This window comes from Tympanuchus pallidicinctus, unplaced genomic scaffold (assembly GCF_026119805.1).
Source record: "Tympanuchus pallidicinctus isolate F22 unplaced genomic scaffold, pur_lepc_1.0 scaffold22, whole genome shotgun sequence".
NCBI classification, from domain to species: domain Eukaryota; kingdom Metazoa; phylum Chordata; class Aves; order Galliformes; family Phasianidae; genus Tympanuchus; species Tympanuchus pallidicinctus.
The window spans coordinates 41400166-41423724 of record NW_026294739.1 but is presented as its reverse complement, the minus strand read 5'-3'; the positions used below and the strand labels follow the sequence as shown (position 1 = coordinate 41423724).

Below are 23559 nucleotides of genomic sequence, written 5' to 3'. Positions count from 1 at the left end.
GTCATTGGGTTCTTACCCCAGAAGACGAGCAAGGAGAAAGACCAAAGTAACACAGACAGCCTTGGCCTACCATTCAGAGTGCAGTGCAGGACACATACCTGAAGAGCTCAGCTGGCTGTTCCGAATGGGGACGTGGAGCTCCACCTGGCTGGGTCGTGGCTCTGCAGCCTCGGAGGGGCCATATCCCTCTGTCTGTCCTGCTGGAGAAGAGGCAATCTCAGCCAGCACTTCCAGGTCCTTGAGGATAACCTGTGAGGAGATGGAGAGCATCGGTGAGCAGGCACAGAGCAGCTAAAGGTGAGCTTTGCCTTCCAAAATCACTGCCAGAGCATCAAATCCCTGCATGACACAAAAGACGTAGAGAAAACAGGGCTACCTATCAAGTTCAAAGTGAAGATTTCAAATGATTGCCCAGGAGCTGGGGCAGGAAAAGCAGCAGTGAAGTCCCCCTCCCTGCAGGTGCCCCAGAGCCATGGGGATGTGGCACAGAGGGCATTGGACAGTGGGCATGGTGGGGCTGGGCTGGGTTGGGCTTGTCAATCTTAGTGGTCTTTTCACTTTCCTACCCAAGGAGAAAATCCATTCTATTTCTATTCTGCAGGTCCCAAAGAAGCAGGGGAAACTAAGCCACACTGTGCAGCTGGGAGCTCAGTCTGCTTCTCCCAGTTCGGGGAGGTCTGGGTTTGCTCCCTCTCAGCACCCGAGAGCTGCTCCCTCGTTCCAGCCATCTGCTCAGCCTGTGTAACTATATATAGCACTTCTGGAGAAGTTATTACAGGTTGGTGCTTTTTTTTTCCCCCCTCAACTCTTCTCATGTCTCGAGCTATTTTGGGTCCCTCTCCAACCCGATGTCCTTGGGCACAGACATCTCGTCACTCTTCCCTGATGCTCTGAGCGTACCAGGGCTGCCAGAAAAGCCTCACTGCACAGCTGCACCCAGCACAGGACATCCAAGTGCAATGCTGAGGACTTCTCATGCACTCCCCAAGCCACGGGTGTCTCTCCGTGGAGCTGCATGAGATGGGAATTTCAGCTACCAAGAAAATCCTCATCCCCAAGAAAACAAAAAACGATGACATCTTTTTACATGTGCACAAGTTGAAAATGAGACCCGTGATAATGTGTTGCACGGGTAGTTGAAGTTATTTAGTGCAGTTACAGCTGATTTTTAGGCCCCATTAGCCTGAGCAGGTGGTTCTCAGAGCTGGCCGTGGGAAGGTGCAGCAGTACTGCGAGTGGTAACCATGCTTGGGAGGACCCCCATGGGCATAAACACAACGAAATCCCAGCGTGGGGCAACTGAGGGGAGGAGAAAAGATGACAACAGCAGCTTTAGCAATGAGGAACCATCCCTGAAGACAGAAGAATGCAGCCCAACCTATGGCTGCTCCGCAGTGTTGTCACGGATGGGACCTTGTTGCCATTGTGGGATGTCACCAACGTCATCAACTCTCATCCTCTTACAGGGAAGGGAGCTCATGGCTCCCCATAGAGAGAACTCACTCCTCTCCCCCTCCTGGTTTTGCAGGGATTTCAAGCCTTGGTTGCTGAGATAAAGGAGGCAGGGGCAGGAATGGAGCAGGCACTGAGGGACGTGGTCAGTGGGCACAGGGGGATGGGTTGGGGGTTGGACTGGGTCATCTTAGTGGCTTTTTCCAAGCTTAATGATTCTGTGGCTCTACAACATGGTCCCAGCCCCCTGCCTGGCCGTGACAATGCCCACCTTAGGCTATCAGCCTGGATATCTCAGCATGGACAACAGCAGCAGCTTCAACAATAGGACCACAATTGAAATTTACCCCCATTCCCTCCCAAAGCCTTAAATCCCACAATTTACCCCTTCATCCGCACGGTCTGGATTTCCTAATTGCAAAAACACGGAGGAAATAAGAACCAGGAGGGATGGCGCATAAAGACCCAGAGGATGAGGAGCAGTGGATGTGAAGAGCTGGGGTTCTCCAGCCGTGGGAACGAGGCAGGGAGCCCAACCTCCTCTCTGTGTGCTGCAGAGCAGTTCCCAGCCCCGGTGGGACGGAGCAGAGCCAGAGCACTTGGTATGCGCTGCACATCCCTGAGATGGAAGCTGGAAGAAAGCAATATCCTGCAGGAGCACGGGGCTGCCAGTGCCATGGCAACGGGCCGGCTGCGCCAGCAGAGCTGGTCCCATCCCTCTGCAAAAGGGACGGAACCGTTCCCAGCTCCCGGGCAAGGGATGGGTCAGGCGATGGGAGAGCATATGGGAGCCAAGAGCTGGGCAATGCGGGAGCCCTGGGGGATTTTTAGGGGTGTGGTAGCCCTGCAGTGAGGATGTGAAGAGGGCGGGAGGCCCCACACCTTGCACAGATCCCAAAAAGCTCCTTCCATGCGCTGCTGAGGACGCACGCTGATGCCAAAGAGCACTGTGGTGCAGGCCCTGCAGTGAGGACTGCCTCTGCCCTGCCTGGAGTCTCCAAGTGTGATTTCCTTGGGGGCTGCAGAAATCGATGAGATTCAGGGCAACACATTTCTCCTTGGGGCCAAAGGGCAGGAATGAGCCCCTAAAGCAGGGTGGCTTTGCAGGACACATGGTGCTGCAAACAGGGGGTCAGGCTGTGGCTCGAAGCAAACCTCACAGCCAGGAATGGGTTACGGGATGGCTGTTCTAAACGAGCAGCTATTTCTCAGCCCTGGGAGCAGTGAAACTGCTCTCCACATTGCCTCCAGAGCACGGATTTTGAGGGCACACAGAGCAGAGAGCCGTGGGTCTCTTCAGATGTAGGTCAGGTTCATTTGTCCCTTGTTCTGGTTGAGTTGAGCCTGCAGCAGCACTGCCATCATGCGTGCTGGCTCACGTAGGAGCGGGTGGATGGATGCCCCTATGCTTCCTTGGGTGCTTTCCCACCTGGATTCTCCTGCTACTCCCATGGATGGGCAGAGCCAAGGCGCTGCATCAGCTGCATGTGATAAGGGCATGGACTGAGCTCCTGAAGGTGCTGCTATTTAAGGAAAACCCTAAAAAAAGAGAAGATTAAAGCATGCCTACACTAAGCGCAGCCTTGTATGTCCCTGGGCAACGACAGGGACTCGTGACACCACAAACAGCCGAGCAGAGCAGAGGATGGAAGCCCAGCTGGAGCGTGATGCCCCCAGGGTGGATAAGAGGAAGGGCTGTAAAAGCTCTTCTTCAAAAGGGACTGAGATTGAGGAGCAGCACTGCCACAATGGTCCTCGCTCTGCTCTGCCACTCCTGGCAGCCCCTCGCTACACCCAGGCTCCTTCAAGGCATGCAGAGCAGCGTTTATGCTGCTTTGGTGCATTTTTTTGTCTAGCTCTGAAGCTTTCAGATGCAACCAGGAAGGGAGGAATAAGCCATACCAGAGCCAGGAGTGCAACCAGAAGCACTTGCTGGGCCTCAGGCATGCAAGGTGTGAAAAGCAAACTCACCCCCCTCCCCCCCTGCAGCTTTAAAAACATGAAAAGAAAGAGAAGCCCACCATTAATCTTCCCACAGCAATGTAACCAGGGCTCTTTTCAGGCCCCCAGCACAGTGACTTCTCTCCCCTGATCCTGCCAAGCCCTTTTCTTTCTCTTTTTTCACAGCCGCTGGGTTTCAGCCTGCTGCTGGGAGGGGATGGAGCAGCGCTCCTCACATCTCTGTGGCATTTGCTTCAGCTAGCAGAGCAGAATGAAGGCTTCCTTTCTCCCTCTGCTACAGGAAAATCCTCCCAGGCCATGCGAGCACACCTTCATGGCAGCAGCAAACACAGCAGGAAGGAGGAAGGCTGTTCACCAAAGCTAAGCACCTGGGTCATAGCAACTCCCCCTGTCAGCACAGGCTGGGGGATGAAAGGATGGAGCACAGCCCTGCTGAAAAGGACCTGGGGGTACCAGTGGCTGGCAGCTGGGCAATGTGCCCTCACAGCCCAGAAAGCCAACTGGGCTGCATCCAAAGCAGCAAGGCCAGATCCAGCAGCGGCCTTTCAGTATCTAAAGGGGTTGTAAGAAAGAAGGGGACAGACTCTTCAGCAGACTGTTGTGATAGAATGAGGGGATATGGGTTCGAACTAAAAGAGGGGAGATGCAGGTTAGAATTAAGGAAGAAGTCCTTCGTGCTCAGGGCAGTGAGGTGGTGGCACAGGCTGCACACAGAGCTGGTGCTGCCCCATCCCTGCACACAGCCAAGGTCAGGGCACGGGGCTGTGAGCGCTGATGGAGCTGTGGGTGTCCCTGCTCAGTGCAGGGCTGGGAACAGATGGCCTTTAAGGGTCCCCTCCAACTCAGACAGTTCAACTACAAACTACGTACACGTGTATTGCAGCCCTTACCTTCAGTCCCTAACCACGTAATTACAGCCCAGTGCTGTGCTGAGCCAAGCTGCTCCCCACGGACCAGCCTCCCCCTCAGAAACCTCCCAGCCCAGCACGACGTGGAGCACGGAGCAGCTTTCAACCCGGTGCCCTTGCTTTTCCTCGAGTCCTTATGGCACACAGAGAGCATCATTCCACCCCGCTGCACCAAGCAGTGTGATTGCTGCTTGCCTGCATGGACGTAAGGTTGGGCTGACCGCATTTTCCATGATCCAACTTAAATTATATACCTCTCTCTCCACCCCACCATTAAAGCTCTAAAGTACACCCTCAAGTGCAACTTCTGGAGAACGGGTAACCTCCCTGCTTTGGTATCCAAGCGCCTGGAGTCTCTCCCTGGAAAATATTTATCACATAAATATCAAAATATTTATAAAAATCACGAAAACAAAAGCCAGGCACGCTCAGTGCTCTCCTCCCTGCGCACTCGCCCTGCTCTCTGCTTTGCACGGGATCACAATATTCTAGCGGCGCTGAATTAAAGGCCGGGAGCTGGAACACAATGGACCTAAAACCAACAGAGCACAGCTGAAAACCAAACCTCACGAAGACGGCGATTCGCTCTGGCACAAGCTTTTGTTAAGCTTCATTGTGCTGGGGATCGGGCGCAAGGGGAGACATTTGCTGGGATTTAATAGGACGGCACAGCTCAGAGAGCTGCCAGAATGCAGCCCGATGCTCAGAGCCACCACGTTTTGTCACCAGGGAGTAAAATACACTCGTGAATGACAACGTCCTGGGCTCAGGACAGGGCCCCAGCTCCCCATCACTTGCCAGGTGCAGAAGCAGGCTTCCAAAGGACGCAAGCTAAGAGATCATGGGGATTTTCTTGCTGATTCCAAAGCCTGCATTAAGGCAGTTTTCCTCTAGCAGAGTAGAAGGGAGCTGGGCTCTATCCTGCTTCAGATCAGACACCAATCCCACCACTGCTCCCAGGTAGCAGCGATAGGATGAGAGGGGATGGCCTCAAGTTGCACCAGGAGAGGTTCAGGTGGGACATTAGGAACAATGTCTGCCCCAAAAGAGTGATGCAAGGGGGAGTCATCATCCCTAGAGGTGTCCCAGAGCTGTGGGGATGTGGCACTGAGGGACGTGGGCAGTGGGCACGACGGGGTGGGTTGGGCTTGGGGATCTGAGAGGTCGTTTCCAGTCTTAATGGTTTTGTGATCCTGTGATTCATCCCCCAGCCCCGCTGAGTCAGGCAGAAGTCCCAGCCCACAAGACCAACAGCATGAAGGGGCATGTATGGAACTCCATGCTGGAGCTGGAGAAAGGAAAACGAAGCCAAACAAAGAAAATAAATGGGGTCATAACTTCTCATTTTTCTCTGCTGCATTCACCTCAATACGGTACCTGGAATCCAGGCTGGGATGAGCTGAGAAGCTAGGAGCTGCCTCTGCAACAGCCTGCAGAGGGTGATAACCCAACGAGCAGGTCCTGCCCTCTGCAGCAGTGCTGCATCTAACCGTGAGTGCTGGACTGGGGCTTCCACTCTTCACCACCTCTGACATCAGCTCTCAGCCTCACGCCAGCAGGTAGCAGAGCTGAGAAAGATGAAAGCAGCAGCTTGTGCAGAGAAAAACACTCTCCCCAGCATCCTGCTATCTCGGAGCTGTAAGGAAGTTTTTAACCACATCAAATTTTAACTGCAGCTTTTAAAGGTTGCCTTCAAAACCAGCTCACAGACACACGTGGATGGGCGAGCGTGCAAATCAGAGCACGGTGACGCAGGGCAGCAACGCAGAACCTGACAGCCAGGAGCCTCACATCCCAACTCGTCTACATATCAAAGGGAACTGCTTGCTTCAGCTTTGCTCCAGCTTCTCTGTATTGCATCTGTGGATCCTAACTGGGTCTCTTGGCAAAATCTGGGCGCTGACATTCCAGACCAGCCATTCCAATTTGTCCCCACCCTTCTCAGAAATGCCCAGCTTGTACCCCCCTCTTCTACTTTGGCCACTTCTATTTTCTCAGCAGAGCTGGTTGGGAGCCAGCTGAGCAGTGATGTTTAATGGATTGACTTGTCGATGGATTTCCTCAAAAAAAAAAATAAAAATCCCCCCCCAAACATTTAAATAAATAGAAGACAGGATTAAATAAATCAGCTTAGAATTACTTTTGAGCCATTCCCAGTTATGTCACATGGAGGAAATGCATCACCAGGGTCCTTTCTTCGCTGCTTTTTTCAAATATTAATAAGCAGTGTAATTGCAACATGACTCACAGCAGTCTCCTGCCAAGCTGGAGAGCCTATCTGCGAGATGCAGGCTTTCTGGAGCATTGCAAAGGCAGATGTGTGCTTGGGGACTCTTTTGGAGAGGTCTGCGTCGTAAGCAGCAGGGTATGGAAAACGGCCAGGCAGCCGCTTGCCTTTGCAAGTCATTCCCTTGCTTGCTCATTCCCTTCCCTTCTCTCTTCACAGCCCCCTCACAACAAGGGATTTATTGTGGAGTTGGGTGCCCTGAGCGTGTAATCTGGTGCAGAGAGCACGTGACTTCTATTCCATGAGGAAGATCTGATGTGGGAAATGCTGAGGATCTCTGGCAGCTCTGCACAGGATGCATCCAAACCCGGGGCAGCTGAAGGCAGAGGTGTTAGCAGGGCCTGAGCCAAGAGAGCCTAAGCTGCCAGCATCCCACCCGAACACCACAAGCGCTCCAGAGTGCAATGCAGGGGCGAGAAAAAGAGAAAGATGCCAATACTGAGGAGACCAGACTGGGAAAAAAAGTGAAGGAGCTAGCTTGGAGTTGGCGAGTTCTGCATTGAGAAGCCAAAGAGCAGGCAGGAAGGCACAGAGTGAGGCCAGAGCAAGCTGGCTCCCCCGTGGCTGCTGGATTTATTTTGCTCACTCTGAGCCAGCCTAATGCCGCTGCAGATCTAACAACAAGGTGGCAAGCTGCTGCCAGAAAACTAACTCCTAAGGCACAGCTTGGGGCAGATGGGCTTCGTCCTCAGCTCTGTCTCTAAGCCCAGCATGTCAGGCCAAGGCGACGAGGTTGCTGGCCAAGCCTTCTGAGCAACCTGATGGAGCTGTAGGCACCCCTGCTCATGGCAGGGAAGTTGGACTAGGTGGCCTTCCGTGGTCCCTTGCAACTCAAAACGATTCTCTGATTCTCCCCAGCACTGCTGCTTGCCGGCCGGGCCCAGCGTGGTTGCTCAGAGGATGTCTCAAAGGCATGTTGACACAGACTATGAGGTAGTGTCTGACTTGTGATTCAAATGACATGGGAAGGGGAGAAAGAAAGAAGCCTGTCCCGCAGTCTGGCGTGGCATTTTGGTGGGGGGAATGTATATGTGCTGGGGTGGCTCTGGGAAAAACCCGAAGAGGCTTTGGGGCACTGAGCATAGCTCCACCAGGCAAAGCTGCTGCTGCTGCTGCTTAACCGTTTTGCTAGGGCTTGCCTCTAAAATTTCCCAGTATCTACAGGAAAATATTCCCTTCCTGTGTTTGCAGCTGTCACACAGTGTCTGAATTCCCACTCACCGAGGACCTGGCCAAGACCCATTCCCAGGCATAGCACTGGGGTCTTGACTCCCAGACTGGGACTTGAATCCCAGGCAAGCAAAGAAGATACATACAAGTAGGTTTTGAGGGACTGGCTCTCTGAGGAGGCAGAAGAAAACAGTCTAACTGAGACAGAAGGGGCTTCAGTTGTGCAGCTCTTTGCACAGGTCCTTGTTTGGTTCAGCCAACAGGGCTGAATGAACACCCCAATGCCAAAGCTGGCCAAGCCCTTGAAATCCCTTTGTCTAACCCAACCGTACCAGACAAAGCTTTTCCAAAGCTTGGTTGGATGTGGGGATGTGCAGGGCCTGCAGCACTTACCTCATCTGACTCATCTGAGAGGGTCCGCAGCAAGATGGGGAAGAGGCTGTCGGTGTGTCGGAACATCTAGAAGCAGGGAGGTGAATGGCATCAGTTCCACAGACAGATCAACACTCACCATAGGAGGGTGCACCCCGAGAGGCTGCCGAGAGCTTTGCCAGCGTCCTCCATCTCACCTGAAAGCATCTCCCTTAAGCTACTAGGGTAGCAGCAGCCAACCCCCTCATGAAAAATGCAGGCACTTGGTTACAAAGCAGTTTGCAGGCAGACCTACTTCTGGGGCAGCACAGCGCAGCTGTAGCCACTACACACGCTTCAAAGGCCCATGACCAAGTCACGCAACCATTCCTAGTGTCACATATCTACCTTTTTTTCCTGCAGAGCTACACCACCACCAACTCCCCCTGACCAACTTCAGCCTAGGGGCTTGTTGATCCCACAGTTTTTACTCCTAAGACTCTTGGCATTCCAGCAGTGTCTGCCCTATTGCAAGTCAGTGTTGTGCTTGGGCCTTCTGTAGCACCTCCATCTGATTCAGGTCCCAGCAGATTAAGGAACAAAGGCTAAAGCTTGGGTGCCCCTTTCCAACAAACTCAGTCTCGTGGAGGAAGCAATGGGCTCCCGTGCCGAGTCCTGGACCTACCTTACGAGGAGTCTTGATGTACAGGTGATAGAGCCATTTCAGGACTGCAATTCTGGTCATCATGCCAATGGATGTATCATGCAGGTGGCAATCCAACACCTGAACTATTCCATCCAGGTTGAGCGTCACCTGGATTCTCTCAGAGCTGCACGAAAAGGAGAAGAGCTGGTTCAGCACTGCGATGCCCAATGCAATCCCCCCATGGTGGAGAGGTCTGTAACACACCAGAGCCTTCATCCAACACCTCAGCTCAAACCCTAAGCAACCTAAATCATCCTTGTGGCCTGACAGAAGAGCCAGGAAGCAAGCTCAGGGCTTGCAAGGGGTCATAGCAATGCAGGCCAGGCATATGCTGCATGCACACAGGGAATCAATTCAGCCTGAGGAAGGAAGATCAGCAACACCCAAACAGCTCTGGCTTGGCTGCCTGCAGGCTTCCAGCTGCTCCAACCACACAGCCTCACCCATGCTGGCTTGCTGCACCCCACTGCTGCTTTCCTCAGGTCTCCACATCTGCTCTGAAAGGGAGCAGCAAACACGATGGGTCCAAAGAGCAGACATTTGCCCACATGGTGCAGATTAGATTCTGATTGGCATTACAAGAATGGGAAGCACGGGGAGAGACACAGCAGCGCACCAAAAACTTGCCTTGGAAAGAACAAAAAATTCCCAGGCTTCGAGCTTTACCACTTTCCCAAAACAGCTGGTACCTACACATGACAAAACACCACGCCAGATGAATCCTGCAGCACGACTACACTGAAGAACTGGCTCGTAGGGCAGCCATCAGGTTTGGGGTACAAAGGCTGAAGACCCATCACGTGCATTTGGGACCCAACTCAAGCTTGGTTGGGTTCAGACACCTCCAAAAAACATCCAACCAAATGCCCTCAGACTTCATCCACTGGGGCCACTCCACAAGGTGAGGGTGCTCAGCCCCCACTAACCCAGCAGGCTCACACCACTGACTGTAGATGGCACAGTGGTTTTTGGGATGCAGCTCTCTGCTACGGGGCTGCCTTGAGAGCTAAGTCACTCCTCTCCTGCTCCAGCTACTGAATTATTCAAGGCTGGGCTGAGCTCCTGCAGGTTTTTCTAGCGTGCTCAGAGCTCCTCTGCATCGTGTTTGATAAGAAATCCTAAGGGGCAGATTTCTCATGGTATAATTTGCAAGTAGAACGGCGGCTTAATAGGATTTGATCTTCCCCAGGACACATGTTGGAAGGGCAAGGCGAGGAGGCTGCAGCCCCCTCACAGCCCTGTAAATATCCGACTGCTTCATCTGTGTCACTGAACAGATGCTTGGGCCTGCAAATTGCATTTCGAATTGGCCTAAGTTGTGCTTTGATGTTGCAAACTACAGCCGAGGGCAAAAAATCAAATGTTCAGAATGGAGAGAAATAAAGATGGGTTCAAGACATTGGTTGGCTTCTTCTTAGAGGACTCAACATGCCCAAAGGGAGCAGCATCCCAGTGGATTTAAGCCCCTTGTGAACCTGGGGAGCTGCTGATGAGCAGAGCTGTGCCTTTCTACCTTTCTGTACCTTTCTGTGCCTGCCCTGGCCTCCCATTCCTGCTCCCCGCTTCTAACAGACACATGAAGAGCTCAGATGAGGCTGCTCTCCCCATCCCCTTCCTGCTTTTCCCAAGGAGCCAGCTCTTCTCTGGTACACAGCCTGCACTCCACCTGCCACCATGAGGCTCCTGATTGCAGAGCAGCACGAATCCTTGACCTGATTACATCTCCACGCCAAAATACACCGTGTGCCTGCACAGGAATGGAAAAAGCTCTGGGTAATGTGAGAAACGTGCCTGATATTTGCAGGGGCTGACAGAGCGGCTGGGCTGGGTTGCAGGTGGCCCTGATGCTGCTTTGAGGGGGGGATGCAGACAGGGGGGATGCTGTGCTACGGATGAAGGGGCCAGCACAGCAACAAAGCCACTTCCAGACCTGCTCCTGCAAAAGAAGCTCATCAGAACCCGTTACCCCGTGACGGAGGATGGGTACAGTGGTGGTCCCATTGACCATGCTCCTGCAGGCTGGAGCAGCAGCAGATTTCTGTGCTGCTGTGTTTCGAGGGAGGAGGAGGGCACTGCTTACACACAGCGAGCACAGCTGCAGCTCTGAAGCATGCTCACAGCTCGCTGTGCATCCCGGCTCTCCCTAATCCCCAGGCAGCCCAGCGCAGGAGCTTGGGAGCGAGGGTAATGGCATTGCTTTAATGCAATCCTCTCGGGCTGATATGCAGGCTCCCAGTGTCGACAGCTGTGCCAGGGCAGATGTCAGATGCGATCGCTTCCATCTAACCCACTACCCTAGATTCTTCTCCACTGTGCAGCCCTGGCACCTCCTCCACGGTCCATGTGCTGCAGCAAGCAGTTTTTCTGGCGGATTGAGCAATGGTGGGAGCTGCACCAGGCTCTTGCCTCTGGATATTGGGACCTTTTGCTCAAGCAGAACAGTTGCTGAGGAAGCTGAACCCCCGCACATGGCCTTGCCATTTCACACGGCATCCTCCAGCATGGGAACACTTCCCACTTTTCGAGTGCATTCAATGCTTTTCACCCCATTTCCCTTATCAACTCATTTTCTCAGTTCTTCCTTTTCATCATGGGCTCCTGCCATCTTTCTCCTCAGCGGTTCCTTTTCACTGCCAATCTCTGAGCTGTCATCTCCCTCCTGGCCTCCTGCCCAGCCCAGCTGCTTTCCCGACCCCATTTTAAGACAAGGTTAAGGTCCAGGCCAGGCTCTAGCCTTTAAGCGGGCTCAGCAAGCTGCGCTGCCAAGGGTGGAAATATCCAGGTTCTTTCATTGTGGTCCAAGTCACAAGGGCATATCCCATATGGGCTGGCAGCTGTGCTGCTGAACTGGCCTGAGCTAGTGGCCAGGAGGTAAACAGCTCCTTTCTGCTCTCTGTCCCACAAGCTGTCGCTTGTTCATCCTCTATCACCTCTATTTTGATGCTCTTGGCTTCCTCCTGCTCACTGTGATCTCCGAGTGCTGGAGGAACACAAACTGCTCTCCCAGTTACAAGGCTTGAATTTAGCAGAGCAGTGCAGCGAGCTGCAGGCACCAGGGTAGAGAATGAGGTGGCATGCCCCAGGACCCCTGGTCAGCAAGGGACAGAGCACAGCCCATCTCATCCCTCCACGGCATGCAGGAGCAGGGCAGCCCTCCTGCACCCTCTCGTGCTCCAAACCGCAGAGGAAGCTCAGGAGGAGCCTCCCCAAGAAAGCACTTTGGAGCCAAACGCTGCAATTTCAGCTTCCTACTAAGCCCTAACAACCCTTCTTCCAGTTGCCTGATCCAAACACAGCTGAGCCACGTGGCAGCTGTGTGCCCTCTCTGCAGAGGATGAATGACATCTGGTTGAAGTCGGTGCTCCTGTCCCTGGGGCCACAGTGCTTGTCCTCGTGGCTCAGGACTGCCAGCCCTGCCCGACAGGGATGTCACACCAAGGCCGTGGGCTGCCAGAGGCAATCTGCAGCAGTGTCCCAAGGTCACCAGGCCTGGAAGATTGAGAAGGAGGCAACCCTTCCTGACCAATAGTTTGGTGTCCTGACACCAGTTTAACACCTGTGTACCTAATCCTGCTGAATGCCCAACCATCAGCCCGGCAGGACGGCTGGGAGGTGTTCTCAAGCCTTCAGTCTTTGCTGATGCAGTCAGGAAGCTCCAAGAGCATAAAAAATGCCTTCCAACCACGCTGGTCCAGCGATGCAGGACAGATGTCTGTTTCTCTTTCAGCAGCTCACATTCCAGCAGGGAAATCAGGGCTCTGCTCCAGCAGCAACAACTCCACTTCTCTTTCCCGATCCGGACTCAAATTCACAATGGCAGGGGCAGCAGTGTCAGCTGGGCCACAGAAAGGCTTCAGCATCCCTGAAACCTCATATCATCTCTTCTGCAGAAGCTGAATTCAGGAGTTCTGCCTCCCTGGGAAGCCCCGAGGCCCCTGCAGTCCCTGTCTCAGAACAGACACGGTCCTCACTTCCAAGTAAATGCCACCAGGAAGCTCTCTCCAAGTTCCAAGCGAAGCCAGTGATTACCATGGAAGCATTTTGGCCTGCCTACAGCACGTTTTAGGAGTGGGGGTGCTCACTTTGTGGCCCCAGGAACGTGTCCAGAATCCATCTACGGAGCATTCAGACCTCGTCATCTGCTCGGACCTCATCTTCACGCAATGCCTCCACAGTTTCCCTCTTCTCTGCCCCTGCTGAACGAGGTCCTCCTCCTCTCACTGCTGCTGCAGTGTTATCCTTCTGCAGGCGTCTGCATGGGGAGGGCAGGGGAAGGGGCGTGAGAGCCGGGCGCTGGCGCAGGGCCTCGCTTCATCCCTTGCTCTCAGGGGGAGACCGGGGGAAGCAGGGGGAATGAAACAAAAACACAAGCACAGAGTGATTTCATCTTAAAAGGCAGCTGCAACTTCCTCTGCCTGCAGGCTTCCCAGCTTCAAATGGCAACGGAACGGTTTCCTGCGGTCCTGCCTTGACACCCAGTGGGCACTCGGTGTGCAGGCAGCTGCCTGCTCCCCAGTGGGAGTTATGGCTGCAGCAGGCTCCTGCTGCCCTCCCAGCACGGCATCTCATGGTGCAGAGGTCCGTGCTGCTGCTATACCAGCTACTGTGCTCCACCAACACCAGAGGTGCAATTCAGCTGTCTGTGTTCTTAAAGGACAATTTTCTGACAGAACAGAACCCCTGGATTCCAGCCACCCAGGTGGACAGGCAGAATGATGGGCATGGTCACAGCCCACCCAGCTCCATGCCAGCTCCCCATAATGAGAGCCATGGGGAAAGTGCTTCAGGTGTTCACACAGCATGGGGAAATGGCCATCCTGGCAGGTAAACTCCATGACAAAACCTGGTATCCCCCATTCCAAAGGGCTTAGGAGAGCTCAAGAAATCTCTCTGCAAACCCAGGCAATCTCAACTCCACATTCTGTTGTCTACAGTGCCACAAAATGAGCTCTCATTGCTGCATGGGGCAGCTGGCAGGAGCAATGAACATCCACCACCAAGCATGGGGTGTGGAGACAACAGCATCCCCCCCGCGTCCCACTGAGCTCAGTCTCACCGCCTTCACTCTCTCTCCCCCCCAGATGCAAGCTCTCCAGGACAGAGATGCAGTTATCACGTATCCCTTCGACTTAGTGCCTCATTTTCTCTCCTTCCTTTCCAGCTTCAGCCTCGTGCAACGCCCACTCCAGCACCTGCTAAACTTTATGGGCTGAGTCTGCAGCCATGAGTGTGGGAGGCTGGCAAAGAGCAGGGCCAGGATGCAGCGAGCGCAGGGAAGCTGGGGGAAACCACTGAAGAGCCATAGAATGAAATCTAGAGACAAATGGAAACAATCTATGCTCTTGTTGAGAAGAACAATCAAGGGCATCATTAAGGAGAGGGAGTAGATGGGCTTTGCGGGAGTGCAGAAAGGGAACGGAGAGATATAGAAAATCAAATCTGGAAAGCTGACTCTTGCAGTGCTCAGGGATGTTACGATGGGTATCACATGTCAGACTGCTGGCAGGATGCAGCCAGAGTAATGCATGCTATTCTGAGGATCACAACAAGGTATAAATATACGTGTGAGCACAACAGAAGCACGGCAAATAACGATCTCTTTGGAAGGGTACTGCAGGCAGCAGGAGGAAAGCAAAGATGGTTCTAAAAGCAGATGGATTTGCTACTAAATTCCCTGGCAGCTGGATGGGAAGAAAGGTATTTGCAGGGAAGATGATGTAGATGAAATTTTGGGAGCAATCACGCTGGGTACGAAGCAGCAATTTGCAGACGCGGGCCTGATGGATGCCACACAAGGCTGGCAGGGGGACAGGCTGGTGGCAGGGGCTGCAAGGACACCTCATCCTCAGGCAGCCAGAGCTGGGCTGCACGCCCTGAGCCATGCCTCAACGCCTGCCCTACAGCACCGTGCTGTGGTGGGCTGCCAGGACTGCAGTGCTGCAGCAGCACGGAGCTGAATTTTAAGCTCTTCCACTGGCTCCAGATGGTTTGTGTCCCCCTTCTTCACATGAGATTGATGCCTCCGCACGAGATTAACTCCTTGCAAAGGCAGGAGGGGACCAAGTGTCTGCTATTGTGGTCAAGCTAGAAGAGCCACTACCAAAACCAACGCCCATGTTCTCCCTTCCTTTTAGCAGGGATCTCCAGCCAGAGTGGCTTGAATATAGAAGAGGTGCAGAACTCTGAGTGCACACACAAACTCGCTGCCTTCCCAGGGAGCTCTGCAAGGTTTCTTGAGGGGGCAACACTGCCATTTAAGAGGACTGAAGTACTGAAACAGGTTGCACAGAGAAGTGGTGGATGCCTCATCTCTGAAAATATTCGAGGTCAGGCTCGATTGGGCTCTAAGCATCTGATAGAGCCATAGGTGCCTCTGCTCACTGCAAGGGAGTTGGACCAGATGGCCTTTGAAGATGCCTTCCAAATCGAACAATTCCATGAATCTACCACAGAGACAAGACACTGAGGTGCAAACATATCCTCTGTCATGCATTCCACTGCAATCTGAGACCCCATTTGGTTTCCAACCCACATCACGCTTCCCACAGCTTTGTCAGCATCCATCACTCACAGTCTGTAACAACCAGCCCCTACCTGGTTACCGTGCAGACACTGGCGTTGCTCACACTGGAGTCACCAGAAGCATCCAGAGAGCCTGCAGGCAAGACAGAAAGGAGACACAGTGAATGGGAAGACAGGGAAGGCAGGTAGCAGGAGCAGCACGGCCTTCTGCAGGCACCTCCAGTCATTGTTTCAGGGCCCCGAGGATCCCTTTTCCCCTGCAGTGAGCACTTTACACTTATCATCAAGCTTGTGCACAGAACTATAGTACACTACAACCACCAGATAAAATGCAAGCTGCGAGCTGTGCCTCTGGGCCTTCCTCTTTGCAACTGGGGGAGGACCCCTAGTGAGCTCAGACAGCCAGGAACTTTGTGCTATGCTGCTCAGATTACAAGATACACATTCTTATAACAAGGAGCTCAAGTCTGGAGGGCTGCCTCCCAAAGTCCAGATTTCAATGGCCACAGGGCAGCACATCAGCACACTGGACCATCCTCACCTGGCCAGCTGTCCCGTGCTGTGGCTCCATACGGAAACCAATGAACCCAAGCAGCTTTCCAGCCTCTGCTCCATACCAGACAGGTCTCTGCAGAGCCACTTTAAATCAAGTGCACAGCTTAGCTGAGCCCCACTGAAGCAATGTTTCAGCAAAGGGCTACTGAGATTTTTAGAGAGTTCACGCTGTGCAGGACTGCTGTGCAAAGCAAGGAGCCTGTGCTGGGCACAGCTTGAACCTGGGTCTCACAAACACAGTGACAAAGCGTAAAAAGATGAACTTGGCTCCTTATGCCCCCTATTGCCAGCTGCCTCTACTTGCACACAGCAGAACTGCCACATCAGCACAAAGGGAGCACAGAAGAGATTTTCAGCTGTAAAAGTATCACCCTGATCCTGCCTGCGTGTAGGAGCACTACCATCTACGCACAGGGTTAGGTATTAAAGCAGTCACACTTTTAATCGATATTTTAACCAAAGATTGTCTTATGACAATCAGGGAAGAAAAGGAAAAAAATAACAAGTTTCTGCTGCCCCAACAAAGGGGTTACATTTTCCCCCCTCCATCCCATCCAAAAAGCTGCTGCATTGGCCGGGAATCGAACCCGGGCCTCCCGCGTGGCAGGCGAGAATTCTACCACTGAACCACCAATGCTGTGCTGACTGTTCCCTGTGCCTGCCGGCTGTGCTGCTCGTTCCAGCTGTGCATGCTGACAGTGCAGCCCTGCAGCCCCAGGCTGCTGCACGCCTCCTCACCTCCTACCTGGCTGCTGCTGCACAAGAAAACCCTTCTACCTTTTCATTTTCACCTTCTCCATCCCCTCCTGCAGCAGGATTTTTCAAGCAGGGTTTGTGGGCAATGCTACATGGAAGCGCTGGGCTGAACATGCAACCCCAGAAGAAGAATAGATAAGCCCATGTGATTTGCATGCTACATATATTCCATGTGCTTGGCCAGCTTAGATGTGTCAGAGGTAGCTTTAGCCATCCTGGGACAATGGCATCTGTCGAGGGGATGCTGGAAGGCTAAATGAACTGCTGCCTGCAGGTATCAGCCCTCCAAAACCTTAATCAGTTTAGTTTCTTCTCACTTGAATACTCTTCCAGGCCTCCCATCACAAGTTAATGACCATGGTGATGTGAAATGTGCTGGGATGTTCACCAGACCATGCAGTACTGCCTGGGCTGCAGGTTGGATGAGGGACCTGATCTGCAGGCGGCACCAAGTGTGTGTCTCAGCAGAGGATCAGCTGTGAAACAGGACCCCAGTGCTCATGGAAAAGTGCAGAGGTTCCCTGCCACAGGCAACCAAACCAACTTAAGACCTTCTCAAGACCCTTCCCCAACCTTTATCACATCTCCAATGGCCCAGGCCAGCAGGGACTCACCGCTGGATGCTGCCTCTGGCTTGGAGACGGGCTCCTCCAGGTTGGGCTCTGCTGACAGGGTTACTGACTGCTTGGTCTCATCCATTTCGTCGTCCTCTGGGATGACAAGCTTCATCAGACTCTGGTTGCACACGTTTGCCACCTCTTTGATGTCTGAGTGGAGGCGGTGTAAGGAACACGCAGTCTCATGCATGCTAGGTGCCATACCTGGCCAGCCACAGAGAAGCCATCGCAGCCCAACCACATCTGCTTCGGCTTGCTCCCTTCACATCCAAATGGCTGGGGTGATTTTTAGCACTCAGGGGGCAGGACTCCTCCTGGCCCTCTCTGGGAGCAGCTCAGTTACAAGGATACTCTTCTTGCGATCATCGTAGGAGAGACACGGCAGGACAGCAGTCAGGATCCCTGAGGAATAAGGCAGCATCACTCGGCCAGCCAGCTGGATGAACTCCCTCATCCAGCACATGGCAGTCAGCTGGATCAGGTCATCTGGAAGGCACAGGACGAGCAGAGGTGAGGGAAACGACAGCAAACCACACAGGATAAGGACTGCTTGCAACCACAGAGCTGACTGGACTTCAGCAGGGCTCAAAGGGAAGGGCCTCTTCTTCAAGCAGAGTCTCTAGTCTGGACAAACTCTAGTATGGGATCACACAGGAGCTAGCCAAGTTTGGGAAAAGCCAGATAGCCTTCTCAGAAAGCACATCAAACTGCAGCTGTACGCAGCTGTATCACTGCCTACACAGCAGACCCTGTGGTGCAGCACTAACACAAAGTGTCAGGCACATCACGTTTAACTGCCCTGTCCATGCAACGAGCACCATCTCAGGTTCTTTCTCCAAACAAGTCCCCTTTCCAGATGTGCTGGATAACCATACGTGCTACCCACAGCCAGTTATTTAATTTTCAGGCACTTCCACTACTGTACACTCTGTGTGTACAGAACAGTGACACCTGTTCTGTATTTGAGGTGGAAAAAGTGGTAGTGCCAGCCATGGGAGAACTGTTCCAGAACATCACACAAAGACATATCTCCAAAGAAAGCTGCCTGCCCACCCTTTTTTTTAGCAGGCTTTTCATGCACAACAGAAAAAGAAGGGGCAAGGGTGCAAGGTGGTATAACATGGCTGGTAAACAGGAAAACCCTGAGCCTGAATCAATGGGTTGGCACTGCAGAGCCAAAGATGGATGCTCCAGCTCCCGCCAGCTTTGCACTGAACACTCACCTGCAGCCTGGCAGTGGATCACCAGAATATTGGCCATTTCTGCAAACTTGACACTAGAGGGATTCTTCTTGATCTCCTTGAGGAACTCCCCAAGAGCCACCTCACACCTGAAGGCAGACAGACAGGTAAACACTCCTCTGCCACCAGAGAAGTCAGAGAGCAGCCTTCCACACACACACACAGCAAGGACACACGTGGAATGGCACTTGTATACATCCACTCTGCCCCAAATTAAAGGCTGCAGACTGTAGGACACACTGGCACTCACAAGTACAAATCCATCCCAAGGTAACAGACAAGCTGATGTATTTGCTCCAGGAACAGCTACGGAACAAGAGCAAGATATGGGCAACAGACCCCAGTGCACCTGCTCCATATTGGGTCCAAGTTTACCCTATCCCACACACACACATACCAGGGAAGATGGAGGCAACAGAAGTCCCACACATCTTCCCTTCTGACAACAAGCACATGTTTGGGATGGGGAGCACAAAGGGGAACAGGGGTAGGGGTGAGGTGGGAGGGCAGATCCCCAAAGCTTTCAGTACTTGTCCCCTGATATGTACACCTGGGGAAACAAAGAAGCAAGGAGGAACTGGTAGGGCCTGGCAGTGGGAAAGACCCAGGCTTGTCTCAGCACTTATTTATGCCCTATCAAACAGGTCCAGTCACTTTCATTCATTGCAAGAGCTAAGATCTTCTGATCTGATTGAGAACATCCAGCCACTCCTCTGTTTCAAAATGCTCCTCCAAACTGAGTCTTAGCAATGGATCCAAAAGGCCAGCTCGTAATGCTTGCTTATTCTTTGCACCAAGGAGACTTGGGGTTGGTTCTGCACCCCCTAAGAGGCTGCTCACAAATCTCCTACCCCAAAAGCACACATGAGCATCCCTTTTATGACACCGTGCACAGGGCCTGGAGAGGTAATGGATGCACTGAGCCAGAACTGTCTGTACCACAGCACCAACATCACAATGTCCCCCAACAGCCGCTGCAGCCACAACAACCTGGGGAAGGGACGCCTTGGCCAAGGACACACTGATCCACCAAACAAACCAGCTAGGTTGCTCTTATCTCCCACCCTGAGCGTGTAGTTTAGCTACAGTTATGTAGAACTGCAAACAAACGAAGAGGTGACCCAACACAACGCACTGCTGCAGGGAAACGTGCCGGCTCCAGAGCAAAACACAGAGCTGGCCCCCAGCCAGCCTCCACACTCACATTTTTCGTATCTCTTTACTGTTGTCTCCCAGGATCTGGAAGAGCCCATCCAGGATTTCTGGCAGGTAATCCAAAAGGTTGATGTCAGGCACGGACTCTAAGACCAGGATCTAGCTCGGGGAAGGTACAAGAAAGAAGATGGGTGAGTTTTGGAGAAGCTAACTAACATCACCAGCACAAATCTGGTGCGGCACTGAGGAACACTGAGCTACAGGAAGCTACAGGAGGGGAGCACGGCTGCCTGTGTGGAACAGGGAGGGAAGGACAAGAGGATTGCGTGGAGCTGCCCATCTCAGAAAGAAGCTGGGCTGGCAAAGGAAGCGAGGGATCAGACTGCAGAACTGCTGCATTTCCAATCACAGCTCCTTAACGGCAGGGATCACAAACAACTGTCAAAATGCCAACAAGCAGATGTGGAACGACAAACAGCATGGCTGAAATAGAGAGCCCTGAGGCACACACATCCCCACAAGGCCCTGGTCAGCTATTAACAGCTTCTGCCTTGCACAGAAATCAGGAACTGAATGGAAATCACTTGCTTTGTGGACAGCAACATCTCTCCATCACTGCTGGGTTTGCAGGGGCCCCTTAAATTTGCATTTGGAAAGCGAACAGTAAGGTACTGGGAGGTTGCAACCTCTAGGTCACGATACATTTATTCATACAAGCAATGCTTGGACTGTATGTTCTAACTTGCTGTGCAAAGCCCTGAACCACGGTGGCAGAGGCGCACCATCGTGGACGTGTGACTGCAAGTGATGTCACAGGGAGCTGGCGTTTTAAAGACGCAGAAGTCAGAAGTTGATGACTTAAAATAAGGCCTGGCAAACTCAGGTCCCTGTGTTCACACATCACTGTGGACATCTGGTGTCTGCCCAGGCCTGGGATGCCGACCAGGAGGAGAAGCTCATGTGCACCTACCCAGGATATGATGAACTGACGGGCGTACTGGTTGTTGGAGTAAATCCTCTCACGCAGCAGCGGGATGAAGCCTACCAAGTCAAACTGGTTACTCTCTGTCACGATGTCCTGCACAGCCCAAGCAGAGCGTGTCAGAAGGTAAGCCCAGCACCCAGCACACGCTGCCCCCACCCAGCCACGTCCACCCAGCCCTTTTTAAGGCACATGACAGGATAAGGATCACAAGATGCTGACAAGCGGCTCTGTCAGAGGGCTGTAGGCTCTCCTGGCTGCTGGGAGACTCTGGGAGAAAGAATCATATGGTTTGTTCAGATGATGAGGCAGGAATTCCCCCTCGGGCAGCGAATAACTTTGTGCTGGATGCACTGAGGAAGGCTCCCGCTGCCTGGCTGAACAGGAGGAGGGTGGGACCTTCTCTGATTCACGCCTCATTGGTGCCATTGCACACATGAGCAGGCAACTTTGATGTAATCACATGTGTCAGTGACTGGAGAGTCCCCTGGCTTTCTCTTAGAGCTCTTCCTACACGCTTGACAGATTTTGCTGCATAACAAAGTCCCTCAACCCGGAGCAATAGAGCAGATCCCCTCTGCTCTGCAGGCTCCCAGCAGGAAGGACTGCAAGAAGGAATGTGGAGACTGCACTAACTGCAGTGCTAATGAGGAGAGGGGGCATGACCTGGCAGGGAGCTACTTCCCTCCAGTTGGACCGTGAAGTCCGCAGACGTACAAACTCCTCAGCAGACAGAACAGGAAGAGGAACCAGGTGCCCCCACCCTGGAAGTAGCAGCTCTGATCTTTAGTTCTCTTTGTTCCTCATTCAGGCAGGGGAGATGGGAAGAAAATTAGACGAGCAGCCCTCCTGCTGTCCAGGGTGGAGGTGCAACTTCCCTCAGACTAAATCCTTTCTTCCCCAGAGACCTGGCTTCCAACAGCTAAACATCTATTTTGCATTGCAGTAATCTACAAGCTCCTCAAACCAGCCACCAGACTCTCGATTTACTCTCGAGCTACAACCAGTGACAGAAATAACCACTTTGGCAGAAGCCTCAGGATCCCTATGGGATGGTTTTAGCCGGTGCAGCCTGCTAGACCAGCATGTCCCTGTGAGAACTAGCCCATGACACAACAGGCAGCATCCAGGCACCTGCAGGAACGTTGAAGCTGCCTACCACACTTGCCTCCTGCACCAAGGATTCTCAGCTAGAAGGAGAAACACACCTTGAGAAGTCGATCCAGGAGCTCGGAGCCACTTTTGACATTTGGGTCAGGATCAGCAGCCAGCTGTAAAGAACAGAAACAAAAGTCATTGTAACAGGTCCCAGGCCTTTTCCCATCTCTGCAGTGGAGCTCCCAGCAGGTTCACAGGACTGTTGCTCTCTTTTGATATCATTGGGATGGACACAGAAAACCCTTCATCTCTGATACATCATTAGGCTCCAACAAATTCTCCAGGGAGACTTCTTAGGGGGATGCCAAGCACCTATCACCTTCCCACATAGGAAGGTTTCCACGTGTCAGCGCCCATGTTGTGGCAGACAAAAACAAGATAAGCTGCACAGAGGAGTGCCTGTAGACATGGTTCTGACCCTACATGACTAAAAAGCTGTGGTGCTGCAGAGCCACTTTGCAGTGTCTTACACCACTGACTAAGGAGCAGAAAAATGCATCTTGGAGGTGGAAACCAAGAGCAAGGTACTTTACAGTGAAGTCTGGCATCCCCAACACCAAGGCCAGCACGCTGCTGCAGAAACATTTTTGTGCAGACTTTCAGACGTGCCTGGTCAAAGCAGACCAGCTTCCTTAAAAAGATGATATCAGACTACTTGGTTTCTTTCATCCTGGAAAGAAGAGCGCTAGAGAACAAGATGTACTATTCCAGTGAAGGAAAGGAAAAACCCCTGGGGTCTTAGAGGAAGCTTCTTACCTTGCTGAGGCCATCAAAGAGCACATTGAAGTGTGGGAGAACAGAGCCTCTGGCCACCTTCACAATGTTATAGAGGGCCTCACAAGCATAGTACCGCAGCCGACTATCAGCATCGTTGAAACACGTCAGCACTGGTTCAATCAGCTCCTTCAGGTAGAGCCCAGAGTCCTGATGGACAGAAGGAGACTGGTGAGTTGAGAACCATGGGGAGAGGACAGAGATGGCACTGCCATGGATCCTGGAATAAAGCACAGGGTATGGTGCAAGAATTCAGGCCTGTGGTGGCCTATGCTTGGCCCAGTATTGCTACCATTTGTATTTACTGCTACTGCTGGTTTCTTTGTAAAGCCACAGCAACAGACCAGCCCTAACTACAACCTCATAACTGAGCAAAGCAACACAGCTCCCACAAGGAGGAGCAGCTCAGTAGAGCCACATCTGTTGGGTTATTCTCTGTACCATCTGGAGCTGGGCAGCAGGAAGGATGTGGTAATAGAGGCTTCACAAAGAAAACCAGCACTTACTCCAGAAAGACCCAACTCCACCAAGGCCTGAGCTGCCAGAAAACAGGCAGCATTTGTATGTGCAGCTGCTTAAAGACAGGTGCTACAGCTCCTGGAGCTCAGCTGGACACAGCTGCTAGCTGAAGCAACTGGAGCTCTGCTTTCCAGGCAAGAGCAGACAGTGCAGCTCCACTCTTGCAGAGAGTATGCTTGTTGTTTACATGCTGAATTCTGTCCTCCTGAAAGAGCCACGCTAGACAGAGCATGGGGCAAACAGGCTGCCATTTCTCAAGCACCTAGCAAAGGAAATGGCAAGAAAATCAACAATATGCAGACCAGCAGATTAAGGAGTTCAGCTCTAAGTTTTATCAGAGTCCTTCAGGGCCCCAAACACAACTCCTCCAGTTCCTCAGAGCACAAGCTGCCCTGCCCCAGTGATGTGCAGAAGGCAAAGCAGGGTTAAGCTTCCCAGCTACAC

The 23559-nt window shown here is 52.8% G+C and overlaps 1 protein-coding gene and 1 non-coding gene across 2 annotated transcripts in view; both read right to left on the bottom strand.

Moving 5' to 3' along the window:
- Nucleotides 1–23559, bottom strand: part of VAC14 (VAC14 component of PIKFYVE complex) — a 52471-nt gene that overhangs the window by 22681 nt on the left and 6231 nt on the right. Inside the window, exons 3-13 of the mRNA XM_052685402.1 lie at nucleotides 22579–22746; nucleotides 21873–21935; nucleotides 20653–20760; nucleotides 19732–19841; nucleotides 18510–18616; nucleotides 17638–17772; nucleotides 17284–17436; nucleotides 15431–15491; nucleotides 8816–8960; nucleotides 8173–8238; nucleotides 99–249 (exon numbers count right to left, since the gene is read on the bottom strand). Of these exons, the coding sequence (XP_052541362.1) occupies nucleotides 99–249; nucleotides 8173–8238; nucleotides 8816–8960; nucleotides 15431–15491; nucleotides 17284–17436; nucleotides 17638–17772; nucleotides 18510–18616; nucleotides 19732–19841; nucleotides 20653–20760; nucleotides 21873–21935; nucleotides 22579–22746 (1267 nt within the window). The remainder of the gene's footprint in view (nucleotides 1–98; nucleotides 250–8172; nucleotides 8239–8815; nucleotides 8961–15430; nucleotides 15492–17283; nucleotides 17437–17637; nucleotides 17773–18509; nucleotides 18617–19731; nucleotides 19842–20652; nucleotides 20761–21872; nucleotides 21936–22578; nucleotides 22747–23559) is intronic.
- On the bottom strand, nucleotides 16480–16550 carry TRNAG-GCC (transfer RNA glycine (anticodon GCC)). The gene has a single exon. It is a non-coding gene; the product is annotated as a tRNA-Gly (tRNA).